The sequence below is a fragment of the Clarias gariepinus genome, chromosome 7 (genome assembly GCF_024256425.1).
Source record: "Clarias gariepinus isolate MV-2021 ecotype Netherlands chromosome 7, CGAR_prim_01v2, whole genome shotgun sequence".
NCBI lineage: Eukaryota > Metazoa > Chordata > Actinopteri > Siluriformes > Clariidae > Clarias > Clarias gariepinus.
In genome coordinates, this window is record NC_071106.1 from 9074466 (window position 1) to 9095152 (window position 20687).

The window sequence follows — 20687 nt, forward strand, 5'->3', positions numbered from 1 at the left end:
ATTCCCCTACAGTCCTGACCAGATTGCCTCCAAGCTAGTTCCACATGCTTGTGGCATTAAAGGAGTTCCTGGGAGACCGGCGTTTTAGACATGAAGCAGGCAGTCTGAATATGGCTCTGGTGAAACACTAGTGAAACACTGGGATAAGTGCATTAGTATACAGTAGCAGGGGATTATATAGAGAAAAAAAGGGAGGTTTTACTCTCATAACTGTGTTCTGCACCATCAAAAGTTCCAATTTGACTTAAATACTCTTCTTCATATATCTGGACAGAAGTCTTGCGTGACTGAATCACAGGAGCTGACATGGTTTATAAATACAGTGAGATATACTGTATAGAATAGCTCTTATTGTAGAGTGGGTCTGGAGCGGAATACTGGATTTACAGTGCCTGCTGTTTGTACACTGAAATGTTGTGCTCTGTGAAAGTTCATTGAAGGACATGGGCTTTTTATTCACAGCGTTGTCATGGTTATCGGCCTGCTCTGGACGAACCTCTCAGCCGGCCAGCTCACACCGGACCACAAGAAGGTAACGCTGGCACCAGAGATGCGCTTGAACTTTCCTTTGGACAAAACATTTAAAGTGATTTAGGATTTTTCCTAGTTAATCCCAAGGAGCTGTTCAAATTGGCATTCTCATTTAGAACAACTAAAAAAATGTTGTTGTTTTTTGCCTTTTCTTTGAAGCAAGATAAAAAGAGAGGCTTTTGAGGGAACAACTGTTTCCAACATGCATGCGGTTCCATGTACAGTACTGTGTAAAAATGCTTAAAGATTCCAATTAAAAATTGGTTGTTTATGTAACAACCTCAGCAGCGATCTCATTTCCCCTCTCGTCTGTTCCAACCTCTATTCAGCATCACCAGTATACTAATCACTGGCATGATCTTCTGTCATCATCTGCAACTGTTTCTCATGGGTTTATGCCTTAAGTTACATAGTTTTTTAAAGCTTGAAATGATTCATAGCTCACTGTGTGGCTTAACAAACAAAAACTGCTCAGGTACAGGGACTAGACGGGAAATGAGAGTCAAAAATTCCCTTCAGAAAGCCAGAACTATTTCTCAAGGCTATATCAAAAATGAGATGTTCCCATCAAAAAAAGAATACTATAATTTTTTTAAATCCTTAAATAATATGTCCTATTAACGCTACAATAGTAACGTTGATGTTTTTTCAAAGCTAAGTCTCTTATTCCTTGTATATTAAGTTGTTACAGTACATGTTGTCAAGGCGTTATCAGGGCATTTTAGATGTCTTTCCTGGTGATCTTTTGCCAAGCCTGTAAATTTTAATTACCCTTCACTCCCATTCCGAAAACGTTCCACTTTTTAGCCTGAGAAGCTCTACAGCTGGTTCAGTGAATGTTTGGTGTTACCTTCTGCCTGCCAAGTGCAGTGGCATCCAATGGGTTCGCAACATGTCCCAGTGATGTCCATGAGCAGGTCTTCTATCAAACATTCCTCTTTGTCACATTTAACTTTATGTCCCAGGAAGTTTTGAAGAGGCAAGCCTATTTTTTTATACACATTTCAAGCTGCTTTAAGATGACAGGCAATTAACATCAGTGTTCCTGCTTAACCGCAAAAGCCCTGAACCACAGCAGGGTCCTGAGCTCGGGAGAATATGTAACCAAGCTGTGTGAAACCCCCTTTGAGAAACCTGATCCTGGTGCAAATCTGTGGTCCTGATAGAAAAGGAGGTACAAAGACAGAAACAAAAAGGACGTGTGATTCATAGTTTGCTGACCTGAGACCAGTTTGGCTGGTTGGGATTAGGGGAGATAATGCTTATCTCAAAGCAGGCATTTAGGGATACTTTTTCTCGCCCAGTGTGAAAGGAGAGGAGGTCAGATGTCTTAAAATCCAGCGAGAGCATTGAGAGGTCATTAGCGATAAAAGGAACGAGAGATCACGGTGACCAACAGATGCCTTTTCAACAGGTGATGATGAATAAGAGGTCGGGAAAATCTACGCCGTTAATATTCCTCCATGACAGATCGGTTAGGAACCAAAATGAACTTTCACTCAATGTTTGAGTGAAGGACGGGTCATTTGACCACTCACTGAGTCCACCCTGGACTGTCCACTCATAGGAAGAGTTTGTGTGGATCAGTTGTTTGACCCCTCGGTGACCCAGAAGATGACCGAGAGTTTGAGTTACAGGAACAGAAGGGAAGGAGTTTAGCGCATTTGATCTCTGAATAGCCGTCTGGCATTGACAGACAGCTGAGGATGCCAGCAATTCCTACTTCCCAGGCTTTATTCTCTAGTGGAACACTGCTGCGCGCTTCTCTGCGGGCCTTTAGAACATTCATTTACTCATTTTAAGAAAGCAAAATGTATGGGAGGCCACTCTTTCTGAAGCAAGGGGAACTGACAGCACTGAGTTAATGAACATAGCAACAAGCAGATAATAAAATACAAACTTGAATAAGCCCATAACAGAAGCAAAAACATACACATTTTCTATATGTACTGAGAATAAATTGTTTTAACATCCTACCAGACATATAGTACTTTGCAAACGTTTTATGCACTGTGTTTTTTTAGTACAAACTTTGTTATACAGGTTTATTTTATGACTTCATTATTAAGCCAGTACAAAAAAATTTTGATTTTCCAAACATCGGTATTCCATTAATCTTAGTAATCTTACAGGAAGCTGTCTGTAGACCATAAAAAAGTGAAATTTTCAGACAAAAAATAAAAGGAAAAGAGAGCTTCTGGGTTTTGCTGCAAGAAAAAAGAAGCAGGTGCGACAAACTCCTTAGATGAATTATGACTGGTTTAGCTAATTTCCGCATAAAAATGCACAAATTGTACCTAAGACTATATTTTAAGCAAAGCACCATCGCTGACCTTGTTTCATTAATTACTGTTTACTGATTTACTGCTTATATAGTATTTTTCTGAATTTGAAGACATCCTTGTTTTACAGCAGTTATTTGCATGGTTCTAACAGTCCTGTATGGAGTGCTATATTAATTTTTTAGCACACACACACTGTCTTTATATTTTTGCAATCAAAGTGCATTTATAAAATCAAAAGAAAAAACAACATATTACTATAAATCTTAGCTCAAGTTACTGTAGGGCTTACTTATTAAGCCTTTCAACTTAATAATGCACCGTTCCCACACTGACTGTAGTTACTGAATAATATGTTTTAATATTAAGGGGAAAAATCTTTAATTGTAAATGCATTACACATTCCCACAAACTTCAACATGTTTCGTGCTGTATGTCTTTGGCTGCAGGTGGCTCCTAGACCAGAAGTCGAACCTCACATTTTGAACGATGACTCGGCTGGATCGTGGGGCTCTTGGGGTCCATGGGGTGAATGCTCTCGCTCATGTGGTGGTGGGGTACAGGAGCAAAGCAGGCCATGCTTTCGGATGTACAGCCCTCCAGCCACAGTTTATTCCTCCAGACAGGGTCCTCACACTGGACAACAGGATTTAAATCTTGTCATATCAGCATTAAAGCCCTCTGTGCCTGTGCATCATGGTAATAACAGGCCTCTTCCGGATGCTCGGGGGTCACAGCATAGCAGCCGCGGGGAGACGAGAAAGCAGAGTGAAGCTCGGCCTGGGAGGCGGTAATCAGTTTCATAAATGTTTCTTAAGGAAGTTGTGGTTTAAGAGATTAAGATTTAAATCAAGAGTTATTGTAATTCTTAAGATCAAGTGGCTGCGTTAGATCTACTGATTGCTGCAGAGTGAACAATTTCCCCATATGTACAGTAGTATACACCTGGAATTTGCTCTGTTATGTTACGTACTTATTGCATCATGTGGTTTCTCAGGCGAGGCAGCAGCACTCGGATCAGTCCGGGGATGTACGGTTACGGGAAGATGCCATATGTGGTCTCGTCACAGAGAGATCCTGGACAATCCGTGTACAGCCAGCGACAGCCTCGCTCACCATCTGAATACAGATACAACAGCTATAGGCAGCAGCAGAAGTACAGAAATACTGCGCAAAGTCTCCCTCAAAATACCCATCACAGTACGAGCCAGCAGGCATCCTGGGTTCCCCTCCACCAGCCCAGCTCAAGTCTCCAGTCTCGGGGGAAGCCACACCCTTCTGGCACACTGACATCAGGTTTTAGCCAAGCTTCGTCTCCTGGGAGACCTCATAACCCGGTACAGCTGCCAGCCTCCTCCTGCTCTGGAGCTGCCAGCCAGTACAAGATTTGCAACGGGAATGTAAGAATCTTTAGTATCTAAAGCATGTTGATATTTCATATGAAATATATTCTACTGCAAAGGATACCGCGCGGGCAAGCATCTGCCTTGGGAATGTGCTGGATGGCGGATAAATGCATTTTTATTAATCAAATAATAGCACGTAATCTAATGATCTTGGGCATTAACCAGGAACAGCGTCCTTGGTATACAGGACATCCAAGGACGTCAAAACCTTCCTAATGATTTTGTCCTTGAAATGTTATAGCTCTGCTATTGTGTGTAGAAGTTCCAGTGCTTGTTGGGGCAGAGAGGATTTTGGTATGTGCGTATGTGTGAACATGGTGGGAGTTGACATCTCCTCAGAGCGATCATAAAATCCAGAATTATCCGGGGGGCGGGAATGTTATAGAGTCAGGGGTTTAGGCTCACATCTCTCTCTCTCTCTCTCTCTCTCTCACTCTTTCTCTCTGACAGCTTTAAGAGCGTGGGTCAAAGATTATATATGAAACATACTGTGTGCTAAATGTCTAATGAGTTTAACTTATTATAATTTGTGTTTAAGTTTGAAATCCAAGATAAGTTATAGGGAAAATACTGTATAGGTATTTCAATAAATATAAATTATGAAGATAATATATCCTTCCATAAAGATAACAATGATTGCAATGAAAAAAAAAAATCCACAGAATCAGCACTTGTATACTTCTGCGTCTGTATGTGTCAGGCTTGTCCCACAGCCAGCAGAAACATCAGAGACATCCAGTGTTCCTCATATAACAATCACCCCTTCATGGGCCGGCTCTATGAATGGGAACCTTTTAACGAAGGTGAGATTTTCACGTCTCTCTCTTTAAATTTGTTGTCTTTCAGATATTTGGCGTCTCTAGTGATATATGAACCAACATGTAATTTTACTTTTGTAGTCTGTGTGTCATTGTATACCTTCACTCCACAGCTATACAGATTATGTGTTAGTATCACTAAGCAACAGGAATCACACAGACTCTTAGCGCAGTAATAAGAAGAGCAATTAAGTGACATGTCAAAGTGACAGCATGTGTAGTTAATGAATGAAAGGATTGAAAGAATAATGCAGGTGGAATGTAAGCAAATTCGGTTTATTACATGTAATGTTACCCTTTAATCCTGCTGTTTGTTGCAGGTGCTAAAATGTTCTGTCATGTTGGTGCATATTTTAGATGTGAGGATCTTTTCTGGCAGAGATTTTATGTTTCCCCAAAGCAGGCGGAAATTCAATTAAAAAAAGAAAAGGGAAAGCCTGTTGTATTTAATTTTTTAAGTTCTTTCCAGAACATCACATTGTAGGATTTTTAAAGAATTTATTTGCAAATTATGGTGAAAAATAAGTATTTGGTGAATAACAAAATTTTCGTCTCAATACTTTGTTATATACCCTTTGAGGTCAAACGTTTTCTGTAAGTCTTCCCAAGGTTTTCACACACTGTTGCTGGTATTTTGGCCCATTCCTCCATGCAGATCTCCTTTAGAGCAGTGATGTTTTGGGGCTGTCGCTGGGCAACACGGACTTTGAAATGCCACTCCAGGACCTCGAAATGCTTTTTACGAAGCCACTCCTTCGTTGCCCGGCTGGTGTGTTTGAGATCATTGTCATGCTGAAAGACTCAGCCACGTTTCATCTTGAATGCTCTTGCTGATGGAAGGAGGTTTTCACTCAAAATCTCACGATACATGGTCCCATTCATTCTTTTCTTTACATGGATCAGTCGTCCTGGTCCTTTTGCAGAAAAACAGCCCCAAAGCATGATGTTTCCACCCCCATGCTTCACAGTAGGTATGGTGTTCTATTTTGTTCTATTAAGTTCTATTTGGGTTTCATCTGACCATCTGTGACCACATGACATTCTTCCAATCCTCTTCTGGATCATCCAAATGCTCTCTAGCAAACTTCAGACGGTACTGGACATGTACTGGCTTAAGCAGGGGGACACGTCTGGCACTGCAGGATTTAAGGTCCTGGCGGCCAGTGTGTTACTGATGGTAGCCTTTGTTACTTTGGTCCCAGCTCTCTGCAGGTCATTCACTAGGTCCCCCGTGTGGTTCTGGGATTTCTGTTGTTCTTGTGATCATTTTGACCCCATGGAGTGAGATCTTGCATGGAGCCCCAGATCGAGGGAGATTATCAGTGATCTTGTATGTCTTCCATTTTATAATAATTGCTTCCACAGTTGATTTCCTCACACCAAGCTGCTTACCTATTGCAGATTCAGTCTTCCCAGCCTGGTGCAGGTCTACAATTTTGTTTCTGGTGTCCTTTGACAGCTCTTTGGTCTTGGCCATAGTGGAGTTTGGAGTGTGACTGTTTGAGGTTGTGGACAGGTGTCTTTTATACTGATAACAGATACCATTAATACGGGTAACGAGTGGAGGACAGAGGAGCCTCTTAAAGAAGAAGTTACAGGTCTGTGAGAGACAGAAATCTGGCTTGTTTTCCACCATAATTTGCAAATAAATTCTTTAAAAATCCTATAATGTGATTTTCTGGATTTTTTTCTTATTTTGTCTCTAATAGTTGAGGTATACCTATGATGAAAATTACAGGCCTCTCTCATCTTTTTAAGTGGGAGAACTTGCACAGATGGTGGCTGACTAAATACTTATTTTCCCCGCTGTAAGAGTTGGTAAAGAAAAGGCCTCTATGCTTGTTTCTCTGGGACTGAAATGCAGAGTGCATTGTGGGTATTCTTTACTCTCGAGGGTTCATTATTTGGATATTAGTTTATCACAAAGGAATTGTGGAAATTCATGAATGCACAAGATATTCTTCTATGTGTCTACAAAATGTGGAAATTCCCTAATTAATGCATAATGATTATGTTATAATCCTTAGTCTGGTTTTATTTGGCCTGTGATTGTGCTTTCTGTGAATCTTCACAGTTCCTGGAGATCAGCTCTGCGAGCTCAACTGCCGTGCGATCGGATACCGGTTCTACGTCCGCCAGTCAGAGCGCGTCGTTGACGGGACGCCGTGTGGACAGAATGCGACGGCCATCTGCGTGGCTGGGACGTGTCAGGTAGGAGAGACAAGTCTCTGTCACTTTGTACTGCTGGCTCAGTAATGATTTAGAGCTGTTTACTGACAGTGTCATCAGGTCATGTAATACCTGACCCCTCACAGTGTTGGGAATTCTGACTCAGTTACTACGCACTTAAAGTCACATTATTTGACTCAGCTGAACGCTAAGCGCCGACTCACGGCTCACAAATAACTCATTGCTGGACAATATTAGTGATTTTTCACTATTTTCCATTGCTTTTTATCAGATTCTTTTTTAAATTAGAAATGATTATGATTAATTAAGAACCCTTGCACTGTTGTAGCATGTTTGGCTAAGTTGCACGTATGTCCAGAAGGCGCTCTTTGTGATTGCATGACTGGAATGGATGGTCTGCATTTACATTATTTCTTATGGGGAAATTCAAATCGCAATATGTGTGTCTGACATGGACTTACATGACTTAGAAACACAAAGTGCACTATACATTTAGAATTACAGCCAATCTAAAAAAGAAATGTCAACCTAGCACTACTCATTATCACACTGGGTCATAAGATGATATTTATTGTTGTTTGATTTTAATCCATTTTTAAACATTTTAAGATTTCTTAATACTGTATGTGTATGTGTTATTAAAGGTTGTTTAGAAACAGTTCAACATCATGTGATGTAGAGAAAGTAAAAAAAATATTTATTTGACCATGGAAATTTTTACAAGGTATGATGTGAAAAGTGGCCTTGCAGTTTGTCCTCTCTCAAAGGATGTACAGATTCTGTATTATATAGATAAAAAAGGTATAAATGATTAATATAAGCAGGTTAAGTACTCTGAGCTAAGTATCTTATTATGGGTTTAAGTAAGAGCATAGTACTGTAATATACTGTAGGTTCTGTATGTTGTATGAGGAAGTCTGGAGTGGCAGAGAAGTATGTTAGAGTGTTGCAGGACATGTATGAGAGCTGTAAGACAGTGGTAAGATGTGCTGTAGGTGTGACAGAAGAGTTTAAGGTGGAGGTGGGTCTGCATCAAGGATCGGCTCTAAGCCCCTTTTTGTTTTCTCTGGTGATGGACAGGATGACAGATGAGGTTAGACAGGAGTTTCCATGGACTATGATGTTTGCAGATGACATTGTGCTTTCTAGCGAGAGCAGGGAACAGGTGGAGGAAATTTGTAGAGGTGGAGGTATGCTCTGGAAATCAGAGGAATGAAGGTTAGCCGCAGTAAGACAGAATACATGTGTGTAAATGAGAGGAACCTAAGAGGAACTGTGAGGATACAGGGAGCAGAGGTAAAGAAGGTGCAGGACCTTAAGTACTTAGGGTCAACGGTCCAGAGCAACGGAGAGTGTTTAAAGGAGGTGAAGAGGTGGGTACAGGCAGGTTGGAGTGGGTGGAGAAAAGTTTCAGGTGTGTTGTGCGATAAAAGAGTATCAGCGAAAATGAAAGGAAAGGTGTACAGGACAGTGGTGAGACCAGCGATGCTCTACGGCTTAGAGACAGTGGCGCTGAAAAATAGACAGGAGGCAGAGTTGGAGGTAGCAGAGCTGAAGATGTTGAGGTTCTCCTTGGGAGTGACAAGGATGGATAGGATCAAGAATGAGTTCATCAGAGGGACAACCCATGTGAGATGTTTTGGTGTTAGAAGTCAGAGAGGCCAGATTGAGGTAGTTTGGACATGTTCAGTGGAGAGATGGTGGATATATCTGTAGTAGGATGCTGAGGTTGGAACTGCCAGGCAGGGGGTCTAGAGGAAGACCAAAGAGGAGATTTATGGATGCAGTGAAAGAGGACATGAAGTTAGTTGGTGTGAGAGAAGACGATGCGGAGGTTATATGGAGGCAGATTATTCGCTGTGGCGACCCCTGAAAGACAAAGAAGACTGTAATATAGGTACTGTACAGTAGATAGACAAATGTACCTGGTACAGTAAGTGTAGTAAGTGCAGTGGCCAGTAGAAGGCAGTAGAGTACAACTAAGTACTGTTCTGAAGCCTCGTGCTCTCTGAGTATCTATAGTCACAAACTGCATTACCTTTTCCAAAGAAAGGTCGACTTGATACTGGACCAAGATACACACAGCCACACTCTCCCACTCACCCGTACACAGGTGTCATCTCTTAGGTTTGGCCTTCTTTACTGTGCTTGGCTTCTGTTCTCATCCAGTTTGGCTTTACTTGAATATATTTTTTTTTTTTAGTTTTTACATTTACTTTGGCGGATTTTTGTCCTGATGTTTACTTTTTTAGACTGAAACTCACATTTCTGGCTTAGCACTTTTTACTCTTGACGCAAACACAATCCTAACATGTTTTCTTATATTATATAAGATATGGTAAAGTGCAAATATTTGCATACATTTGCAAGACAAATCTCTCCAGGGTGGTCTTATAGAAGAAATGTGCTCTAATGGCTGTTTTACATGTGATAAAACGCCCTCATGGGAGCCACTAAATGGTGTAAAAAAAACCTGATGAAATGCCCTCTAGGGTGAGGCTACATGAAGGAAAGTGATGAAATGCCTAACCCTAACCCTTTTAGGGTGATGCTACATGTGAGAGAACATGACAAAGTACCATCTAGGATGCTGCTTTATGCAAGAAAACCTGATGAAATGCCCTCTAGGGTGAGGCTACATGAAGGAAAGTGATGAAATGCCTAACCCTAACCCTTTTAGGGTGATGCTACATGTGAGAGAACATGATGAAATACCCTTGTGGGTCCCACTACATGCCCTATAGGTGCCTCGATATGGTTTTGTTGACTTTCAGGCTCTATGTGACTGTGGATCCTTTTCCTGTACAGCTGTGTGTTACTCTGTGGGCAATTAGTGTGAGACCTAATGCCTTAAGGGCTGTGATTCTAAGCACCTCTAGAGAGTTTTAATACTTTTTGGGTTGTATACGTCTATAATGGACACTGGGACTCTAGTGATTCTAGTGGGTGTTAATGCTGTGACTCTGTGGATACTGGTAGGCTCTGATGTCTTTCAGACTCTGTGTGACTCATTGACTAGTGGTTTTGCTACCCTTGGGGCCGTCTTCCTGACTCTCTGTGGTCTGATCTGTGGCTCTGCAGATTTTGAGTACAGACATAATATCCTCCATGTTTGCTCATATCTCGAAGCATGGGTTGAGATCTTGCTGTTGCATGCAAGAATGTGAGCATGGGCTTCTCGGATTTGTCTTTGCTGCTAGAGAATGTACAGCGTTGGAGATTGTTAGAGGTCAGGATAATAAATTACAGAACCACACGAACCAATGCGTGCAGCCAACGTCAAGACGATTGGCTGAGTGGAGCTAAATGAATGATGTCATGTTTGCTCTGTTGGAATACTGGTGGTGGTTTACTGTACTGTATGTGTCATTAGTTATTTATGGCCTTTGAGAGCAGGGTGGATCTATGACAAAGCCTACAAAATGACATGCTAAATTTGGTCTAACCCAAAGCAGCATCAATCAGAGCCAGATTGATGCTGCTTTGGGTTAGACCGGAGCCTCAAAAAATGGCACAACCTTTAAATCAGAGCCTCAAAAAATGGCACAATCTTTCCCTTATTGCTGTATAGTGAGGAGGTATCTGTATACAATTAAATCTTTTTCTGAATGAACACCCAAGGTTCTATGATCTCAACAAATACAAACAGGGATTCCAAATCGTAAAAAAATGTGAAGTCAAATGTGATTATATGAGGTCAAACCAGGACATGTCCAGAATAACAGAACACAGTTATGAGAATAAAAATCCCTTTATTTCTCTATATAATCCCCAGCTACAATAATGCACTTATCCCGGTGCTTTACTAATGCTTGGATACCATAAAGGTAGAACGTTTTCTCAGGAACTCCTTAAATGTCCCAAACACTTGGAAGTGGCTTGGAGCAAGGTCAAGACTGTGGCAATAACTCTCATCAGTTAGAGACAAGTTATCCGTCGGTTTTCAAGGATCAGACGTTCCACTCGTTAAAATAGGCTCTGGATATCTCGGAGGATACCAGGATCATCATTCATGGATGTACAGGTTTCTTTAAAATGTTTGCACCATTCAAATATTTTACTAAGAGTCTCATCACCGTACTGTGCTTGAAGTCTTCTGTAAATGTCAATCGATTTCATGAGTCCCGGTTTGACTTGAACATAACTATGTTGAAACAAAAAGTACAAACTGCGTTATATTAAGATGCTAGGCTTACAGACAAGAACCATTTCCCTTCAAAACATATTTCTACTATGTATGGGGCAGAGAGAGAGAGAGAGAGAGAGAGAGCACACTTGTGGTTGTTTTTATGCTACAGCCCTGTTGTACCGTCTCGGTCTCCAACATCACAACAGTGTCACAATGAAACTGCAAATAAAATCGACCACAAATGTCATATGTGGTCATGTACATAATGAAACTGAATGTAGAGCTTATTTTCAGATGGATGGAGATGTTCAATCATAGAGTGGGCACAGCTGACTTTCCCAGGAGACTGGCTTCCTCTCAGAAATGCAGAGAAAACTACAAGAGCTTTTGGAAATGCCCTTCAGGCTGAAGATCAAACACGAATCTCTTGAATCTCTTCTTGGCTCCAGACAAGCTGCAGTTCTCGAACATCCTGTAAAAATGAAAAAATCAAAACCCTGTTCTTGTTGACTTTCCAGCACGGATTAGCTGTGCACCCGTTCTCTGTGAAGGCATTTCTGAGCAAAAAACTCTCCAAGATGCCTGGCGTACTGAGCTAAGCATCACTCCAAACATGCCTTTTGGCACTCTCCATCTTTTTTTTCCACTGTGATTTTTAGCTTTAAAAGTCACTCCTGCACCAAAGAAGCAAGATTTCACGCTTTGACAATTTTAGCACTCAGATGGGAATGTGTAACTGTTTCTCCCAATTCAAGACAGGCAGAGAGATTAAAGACGAGCTTTAGCAAAGAACATTTGATTGCTGTTTTGGCAGCTTTTGGAGGACTTTTTCTAGGGATGCATCAATACCAGTATCTCTAGACGATGGCTTATGGCGATCTGGGTGTGTTCCTGGATGACCTGCAAAGTCTTCTCTGGGAAATATATTAAGAGGAGTAACTTCAGCATCTTCAAACAATAGAAGTAAACTAATTAAAGATCTTATTGTATATGTCATTGCTAGCAATAGACATCAGCAGATCAGCAAACTCTGCAGCAAATGATGCAGAAGTAACTACAGTGTTTACTCTGTACTGTATGATGATCTTGATTACAGGTTACTACAGGGTTATGAAAACAATGAAACGTCCTTTACTTAAAGCTGGACGAAAGCGCTTTTCTGAAACTGCACTTAATTAAAAATCTGTTTTAAAGAAATAGTGCACTAACATGGATGTGTACGATTGCCATAGCTACTATTTAAACCATGGAAACATAAACAGAGTTTTTGCATTATTAGATTTCGCCATCTATGTAGGATCAAAACATATTCACAGTCAAGTTTAGCTATCCACTACCTCTCGTCCCTGCCGCCCTAGAACAACTACAAGGTATGGATCTTTACAAAGCTGGATCTCCGGAGTGCTTATAACCGCATTCGAATATGTGTGTGTGTGGCGGGGGTGGCGGGGGGGATGCGAATGAAAGACGGCGTTCATTAGCCTAATGCAGTACCTCGTCATGCCGTATGGCCTGGTCAACGCCCCCTCCGTATTCCAAGGTTACATGAATGAGGTTTTCCGGCCGTGCTTAAATAAGTTTGTCCTGGTATACATTAATGACATTCTCATCTACTCCTGAAACGAAACCGAACATCACCTCCATGTCACTTCTCCGGAGGCTCCGAAAACACTAGCTGTTTCTCAAGGCAGAAAAGTGTTCCTTCCGTCAATCCTCTGTACACATTTAGGCTGTCACATTAGCCGTTCTGGTATCAAAATGGATAAGGGGAAGGTGGAGGCCATTCGGATGAGGCCCACTCCATCTAATCTCAAACGTTTCCTAGGGTTTGGTCCCGAAGATACCCTCCTCCCCCCCCACCTCCCCTGGCTCTCGATAAGGAACGATCTACGCCATGAAGGAGATCCTGAGGTCTCGTCATCAAAGTGGCCGCCTAAAGTAACTGGTAGACTGGGAGGGGTAAGGTCCTGAGGAGAGGAGTTGGGTTCCACGAGCAGACATCCTTGACCCAAACTTCCTCAGGGAATTTTATCTACAACACCCAAAAACGGCTGGTCCCAGAGGTAGGGGGTTGGGGTGGTAGGGTTCTGTCACGGAAACTCCAGGCTCTACCCTCAGTCAACATCCCCAATCACCCGAATTCTAATCACACACACCTGAACCTCATCACCAACACTACACAAATACACCGCACTTCCCTTCACTCAGTGTCTGGTCTCCAATACGGACAAGGACTCCATAAGCTACGCTTTAATGCAATTTTTCGTCGCATCGTCTCCTACCCTCTCGTCTCGTCTGTCCACCTACCTCCATCTTTTGTTCATCATTCCTTCAGTCTGTGGTTATCCGTCCACCAGCTCCAGCTCTATCACAGTTAAGAACTTCCGGTTCAATATCTTCATTTATCCATTCATCCACATTGTTAATAAATCGCCAAGTCGGGTTTTCTACATCTTTGTCTGTGTGTCATTCTGTAACAGTAATAAGCATTAAAATGCTGTGCAACAAAATGCTGATTGTATTATGTGTATTAAATGACAATTTGTTTCTTGCTAATCTATTGCTCCACACTCCCTTTCAGTAGGTGGCACTATTGCACTAATCACCCTTAAACTCAAAAGAATAAGAAGCCAAAATATTTTGTGGAAGAATTCTTTTTGCAAAAGCAGTGGTACATTTTTAAAGAATTTGTTCATTTGTCGGACATGGCTTGATTTTTAATCAAAAACTGATTTGCAGATTCAGTTTATCTTCAAAGGAAATAGTGTATAAATTCTAACTTTTACTATTTTATAGAACCCGTAGGATAAAACTAATTATTGTCAAGTGAAAACAAGTTATTATCTTGTGCATACAAAATAACTGCTATCTTTGGACACAAGTTATCTTGTTGTAACAAATTATTATTTTGAGCCCACAAATTATGATATTGTGGGAACGAGTTATTTATCTGCATAAGAAAACAGCATGAGTAAGTGGCATTCACATTAACATTCTCCGCACATTTATTTGAACACTAAATTTTCTTTACAAGATTTAAAAAAAGAAAAAAAAAGGATAGAAAAATCACACATTTAGGGACTTATGAGATTTGGGACTTTAGATTTTGGATGATGTAGATAGAGATTAAGTGAAAAACACTGTACTGTTCCTTTTCTATGTTTAGCCCTGCTTCATATAGTCGATTTAGCAGTGTTTCCTGTGGTGTTAAAATATACAGGCGTATACCTGCTCCTCAGAAAATCAGCTTAAGCACCTGAGTAAACCTAGTCAGAAATTTTCCCTGTGTAAATATTGAAGTAAGTTTAGAACTTCAGTGACTCTGAATACGGCTCTTAATGAAAAGTGCAAATACTTGAAGAAGCAAAGTCTCTTTCTTCTTTCTTCTCTGCGGCTTCTTTGGGTCTTCCCCTCAATGGCCTGAATTCCACACGGCTCAGGGAGTTATTCAGTCAGAAAAATCCTGCAGCTTTGTGGAGGTTTTTTTTTTAGATTATAAAGAATCTTACCTATGAGGAACCGTGTCCAGTATGTGTGAGACACCCGCGGTGTACAAACAGGGTCATGGCAGTTCATGATATTTCATTTAAACTCACTCACTTATTTCTGGGTTTAGAGTAAAAGATGACAGTTCAATATATAAGCTGCTTATAACCAATAAAAGATCAGAATCCATTACATAATAGATTTAACCAGACAAAAACTCTAAAGTTTTCTATCCTGATTTTCCTTTGTTTTAAAGCACTGAAACTGGAGACTCCTTCCTTAAAAGCTAAGTAAAGGCATCATTACAGAATTTCTTTTCTTTGTTTAATAACAACAACATTTGAAAATAATAAAAAAGAACTTGAGAATACACGTAGTGTTTAACACAATGCCGTCACTTGCTCTTCCCATACCCTGGAATTACGGTGTTGTTTTTGGAGCTTTTCCTTTAGTCAGGTTTAACTATTAGGCAATGAAGGGTTTAGTTTACAGCTTCATTCCAGCAGATTTCCCACGAGCCTGGGAGTTACTGTATTCCGTTCCCAGGCAGATCCTTTGTGAAAAAGCTGATGGAGATAAATTGTGATTTCATAAAATTATACAGAAATAAAAAAGCTGTATGTTGTTATAGCTCAGGTTTGATTGACAGCTGCACAAAATCTCGTTCAGGTTAATAACGATAAATGCCAGTGATGTAAATTGAGAGTAACATTTGAAAGACGCCTCGAGACTTGCAAAGTGACTTTAAATCCCCGCCGACTGCCCCATAACCACACAGGAACTTCCTGCTGCTACCTGAATCGATCCTGTGTTCCAGGCTCTCTCTGAGAGGAAAAAAACAGCCTCCAGACGTTTTATATGCAGAAGCTAAAAAATGTCCATTTGTGTATGAAGAGTGTTTGGATGTGCAGTTAAGAAGGATGCATGTATGTGTGATGGTGTAGGAGAAATCCAGTTTGGTTCAGTTTTGGGGGAAAAAAAACATAACATGTGGTTCTTGAGTTGTCCCTAGCTCTCTTTCTCTCTCTCTCTCTCTCTCTCTTTTCCCATATGTCCATCTGGTTTATGCATTGCGTCCCGGGTGTCTGTGTTGCTCTTATTAAACGGAGAGACACAGGACCTGAAATCCAGCCACTATAGAGCTATCACATCTGAACATACTATCTCCCATCTCTCTATCTCACACAAGAGTACACCGGCATCCATGCTGCTCCTCTGAGTTCTGATCTGGGAAGGGATGGAGGGAGTGTAGGTCATTTGTGATGGAGAGAGACGCTCACGGGCATCATAAATAATCCCAGCACTAAAATATGTCTGCTGCTACGGTTTCTCTTGGGCTGACTTCGTCTACTACGTCTACTTCTTCTACTGCTTCTACTATGTCACCCTCTCACCCTACGGATCTCCCTAGATTATTCTAACACTATACATCTTTTTTTTTTTTGAGTGGATGATCTCATGTGTATATTGTAGATTTGTACTTAAAAATGCTGCTGTGCTCATAAAGATTTGTCTTGTGCTCATGTCAGGACTCTTGGGCTGCTCTTTGGAGTCTGGTTTGGTTCTTACATATATATATCATTTCAGGACATCCTCATTGTTGCCTCTGAATTGCTTACTACTTATTATATCTTAATATATAGAGCCGTGGTGATGTACTGATGATGAACTTGCACTTCCAGGGTTCGGGTTCGAGTCCCACCGTGGTGTCTGTGTGAATGGGGTTCGAATGTTCTCCCCATGCTTGGTGGGTTTCCTCAGGGTGCTCCGGTTTCCTCTCACAGTCCAAAGACATGCAGATGAGTCTAACTGGCATTTCCAAATTGCCCATAGTGAGTGAATGTTGAACGTGAATAAATATGATGGGGCCTCCACAGTTCCTGGTTGGACTAAAGAAGTTCCCAGATGGATGGATATCTTAATATACATCCATATTTCTGTACATTGTAATTACTATGTCCTGTTATTTCTCAGTTTTTCTATATAAATCTACACATTTGCAAAAAATCCACTTGCAAAGCCTAAGACACCCAGGTCTTTTTCACCAAGCTGTAAATTCTACTCAGGTTTTAGTGGATGTCTTTCTGAAATGTTCTTTTGGCTGTTGTGGAGAAAGCAGTTCATATTTCACCCGCTCCCAGACCAGGTGGTCGCTTTACAATGTGCCAAAAATAATTTCACACCTCTGGAAACAAAACCGAACAGCACACGGGGAGGAGATGAGATTTTTCTTTTTCTTTTTTTTTTTTTTGCAAGATTTTAAATCTTCATTAAATAATGATGTAAAATATGAACAGTGTGTTGAAATCATCTCCAGTATTCCTGAACGGTCTCTGTGGGTGATCAGGCTGTCTGCTCAGGTTTAGTCTCTGAGCTTTGACTCTGAACCTGGCCTGGGCTTATAAGCAAGGAAAAGAGCGATGATGGGAAAAGACAAAATGAGGTTGGAGCCATATGCAGCCAGAAAAGAAATCTAAAGTCTTTTAACAAATCTGAAATAATTCAAATGATCAGATCTTTGCTTAGTTATTTCTTTTCTTCTTGGACGCACTAAAATCCTGTCATCCAGGTTCATTCAGATATTTAGTGTATTTATAACACTGAACAAATTCGCACATACTAAAATCCGGCTATAAAAATTGATTCCATGTCAGATTTGACGGTGATGACCTAAGATGACATCTTGAATATCAAACCCAATATCATACATGTGTGGTAATGTGTTTAAAGCAAGTTGAGTATGAAACGATTGTGAAGTACACAAGACGCAATCCTAGAATGAGCACAACTCATGAGCATCGTCTTTTCTTTTCTTTTCTTTTTTTTAAATTAAAAAGCGCTGGTAAGACTTGAGAACTGTTTTTGTAGAGTGTAAATCTTTTACCCATGTGGGACCATGCGCGGCATAATGCTCCAGGCAGGAGTAAAGCATCAGGATTTTACAGTTCAATTACTTCAAGTCCTCAGTGGAGAATATCCAGAGCAGCTGCGAATGTTAAATTTACTTCCTGCTTTTCCTGCTCTGAGTTTTCATTGGATATTAAATCAAGTAAAAAGAAATCAATCGTGTTTAATCCGCTCTGAAACGTCTAGATGCCTGAAAGCTGATCAGTAGGAGGCAGTAAATCTACTGTAGGGTCCGTGTCCAGTACTTAATTAAACTTGATTTGATAGACCAGATTAGGGCTGGTTTAAACCTGAATTATGATTAAATAAGGATAAGAAAGAAAAAACAAAACAACTGAAATCGAGAAATTGCTCAACATGTCCACCATTTTCCTCAAACCATCAATTTCTATGAGTAGAATTATTTGGATTCAGTCTACCTTGTTCAGTTACATCATGGTCTGTAAGAGGAAAAAAAACTATTATTTCAGATTTATGGGAAACTCCGTAGACCAAAATTATGTAATGCACAGTACTTTGTCTTATGAAAAGCAGCTCCTGATCTTTATCTTTGTTTTAGCAGTATTTCTTGTCTCTTTATCTTTGTAAGACCACAAAAATGGATGAACCCTGTATGAAATTGAATTTAAATATGAACGTGTATTTTTTGGACACTGGCACTGCTTCCCGGCTCTGTTTGATATGCTGATTAAGTTATCTAAAAATGAAAATGTAGAGAAACTCTCTGCACTTCCTGTGCAGTCTGGAATCCTCGTTGTGAAGAGCTGCTTGTTTGGCCTTGCTGGACTCTAATACATCTCCCAGCTGCAATGCGAGTGTTTTTCTTCCTCCTACTCTGCGACTCCACTGCCAAACTCTTAGCATATGTGCTCGTATGACAGCGTTTTCCGAAAGAGTAATATGGACACACAAGCCCATCATTTTTTTGGGATCCTGTGAAGTAATGCTCTGGTTATGTGCCCTATTTTGGGAAGTAGGGCATGCATTCTGTAGCGAATGGAACGTTACGTTGCAAATACTGTACAACCTCAGTAACTGTTGTCTGGAGCGTTTATGCCGATTAACATCCGTTCACACAGAGTCCGACCACATCCATGGTGCCTTTAGTTTTTAACAGGGTTTAGAATTCCGATCGGAGATTGCAATGATCAGTGATCTCACCACACCCCATCAGTTTGGTATGAATATTGGTTTAAAATTATTTTTGTAACATTGTGAGGGGCGTTCATTATCTCATCATCATGTAATCAACGGAGCAGGGGTAGCTTAGTGATTAAAGTGTTGGACTGCTGATCAGGAAGTCTCTGGTATGAGTCCTGACACCACTGGGCTGCCACTCTTGGACCCTCGATTAAGGTCCTTCATCTCCGAATGCACAGATCGACAATCGGGCATCGAGCTGGCAACTCGTCCATGTAAGTAACTGCCACAGAAACTAAGGATCTTCAATCTGTGCCCGATGTGCCGGATCGCATGTAGATGGACCCTATCATATCCTCATGCAGTTAACATTTTATTTTACCGAAATAACTCTAACTTTCAAAAACAACCTACAGTAATAACAACATCGCTAAATGAATGTCATCACAACGTTTTAACAAAACCAAAAATTCCTGCTGGGTCAAGAATTTTACAGACATCCTAAAAATCACGGATCACGTTTTTGCTTAACTGGTGGAGTGACCTTATATGTATAAATGTTAATGTAGTTCTTGTTTTTTTTAAATATGTTTAAGATTTATAGTCAGAAATATGGGACATGATTTAAATGTCACACTTCAGTGTCAAATGTCAAAACACAACGACACAGTTTATATGTCTAGCTTGTACTGTAAGAACGTTTTATTAGCCAGTCCAGGGTTAAGCTTAACAGTTTATATATATATATATATATATATATATATATATATATATATATATATATATATATATATATATATATATATATATACTATAAGCAATCACCCTAAAAGGTGTCGCAAACATAATGCAGGCTGAAGATTCCTGTTCAAATGATGACAGAAATCGAGCTTGACTGATGTTTTTTTCCCTCTTTTTATTTCTGGCTGGTCAAACTGGTGATATTGCCACATATTTTATTACCACACATGAATAAAAGTGACGGATTGCATTGCGTTTCACCAAAGCCCAAGAAATGTATTTTTTATATATTCATGCTGTCAAAAAAAAAAAAAAAAAAAAAATTTGCATGAACTTTTTCATACAGTACCATGTGAAAACATTCTGCCTGCTAGGTCCTCATTAGGCAGGAAAGCTCAGTGAGAATCTTTCATGATGAAGGACGACGAGTTTAATAAATGTCTTTCACTTTATGGAGATGAATGTACTGATGAAAAAAACATTGCAGAAAGAGAGACAGAGAGAGAGAGAGAGAGGGATTTTCGGGTACAGCATAATGTATTGCTCCTGGGCTTTGTTTGCTTGTGTGTGTGTGTGTGTGTGTGTGTGTGTGTGTGTGTGTGCATCATAGCGGGGATGGAAAGCTGTCACCGCCTCAGTAATGGATCGACGTGAGTGTGTGTTATGAGCACAGAATGGCTGTTAAACAGGAGTCTGTGTTTTTGATGGTGATGAGACACCTGTTGCCTCAGGGGGAGAGGGCATGCCGGTTACTGCCTCCTATGGAGAATAACACACACCAACACACACACACACAGAGCTAGCTGAGGCACCATTTTACCCATAGATGTGTGCAACAGGGAGCTTGCGGGTAAAAATCCTAGGCTAATAAAAATAAATTTTGACTTTTTAATTCATCCACTTATTTGCTGTTAAATCACAGTGTGACTGAACCCACAATTCAGGATGTCCAGAAGCTATAAACATACTAGGTAGTATTGTATATATAATATTATATTAGCTAGTATGTCTGACTGTAACAAAAATGAAGTTTCTAACATTGCACATTTAGATAACA

General features: G+C 40.4%; 1 protein-coding gene across 1 annotated transcript in view; it reads left to right on the plus strand.

The window, feature by feature from the left end:
• The window catches only part of adamtsl7 (ADAMTS-like 7), a 53954-nt gene that overhangs the window by 3224 nt on the left and 30043 nt on the right, over positions 1-20687 (plus strand). The window contains exons 3-7 of the mRNA XM_053501147.1: positions 463-532; positions 3263-3603; positions 3811-4213; positions 4920-5022; positions 7112-7248. Coding sequence (XP_053357122.1) covers positions 463-532; positions 3263-3603; positions 3811-4213; positions 4920-5022; positions 7112-7248 — 1054 coding nt within the window. The remainder of the gene's footprint in view (positions 1-462; positions 533-3262; positions 3604-3810; positions 4214-4919; positions 5023-7111; positions 7249-20687) is intronic.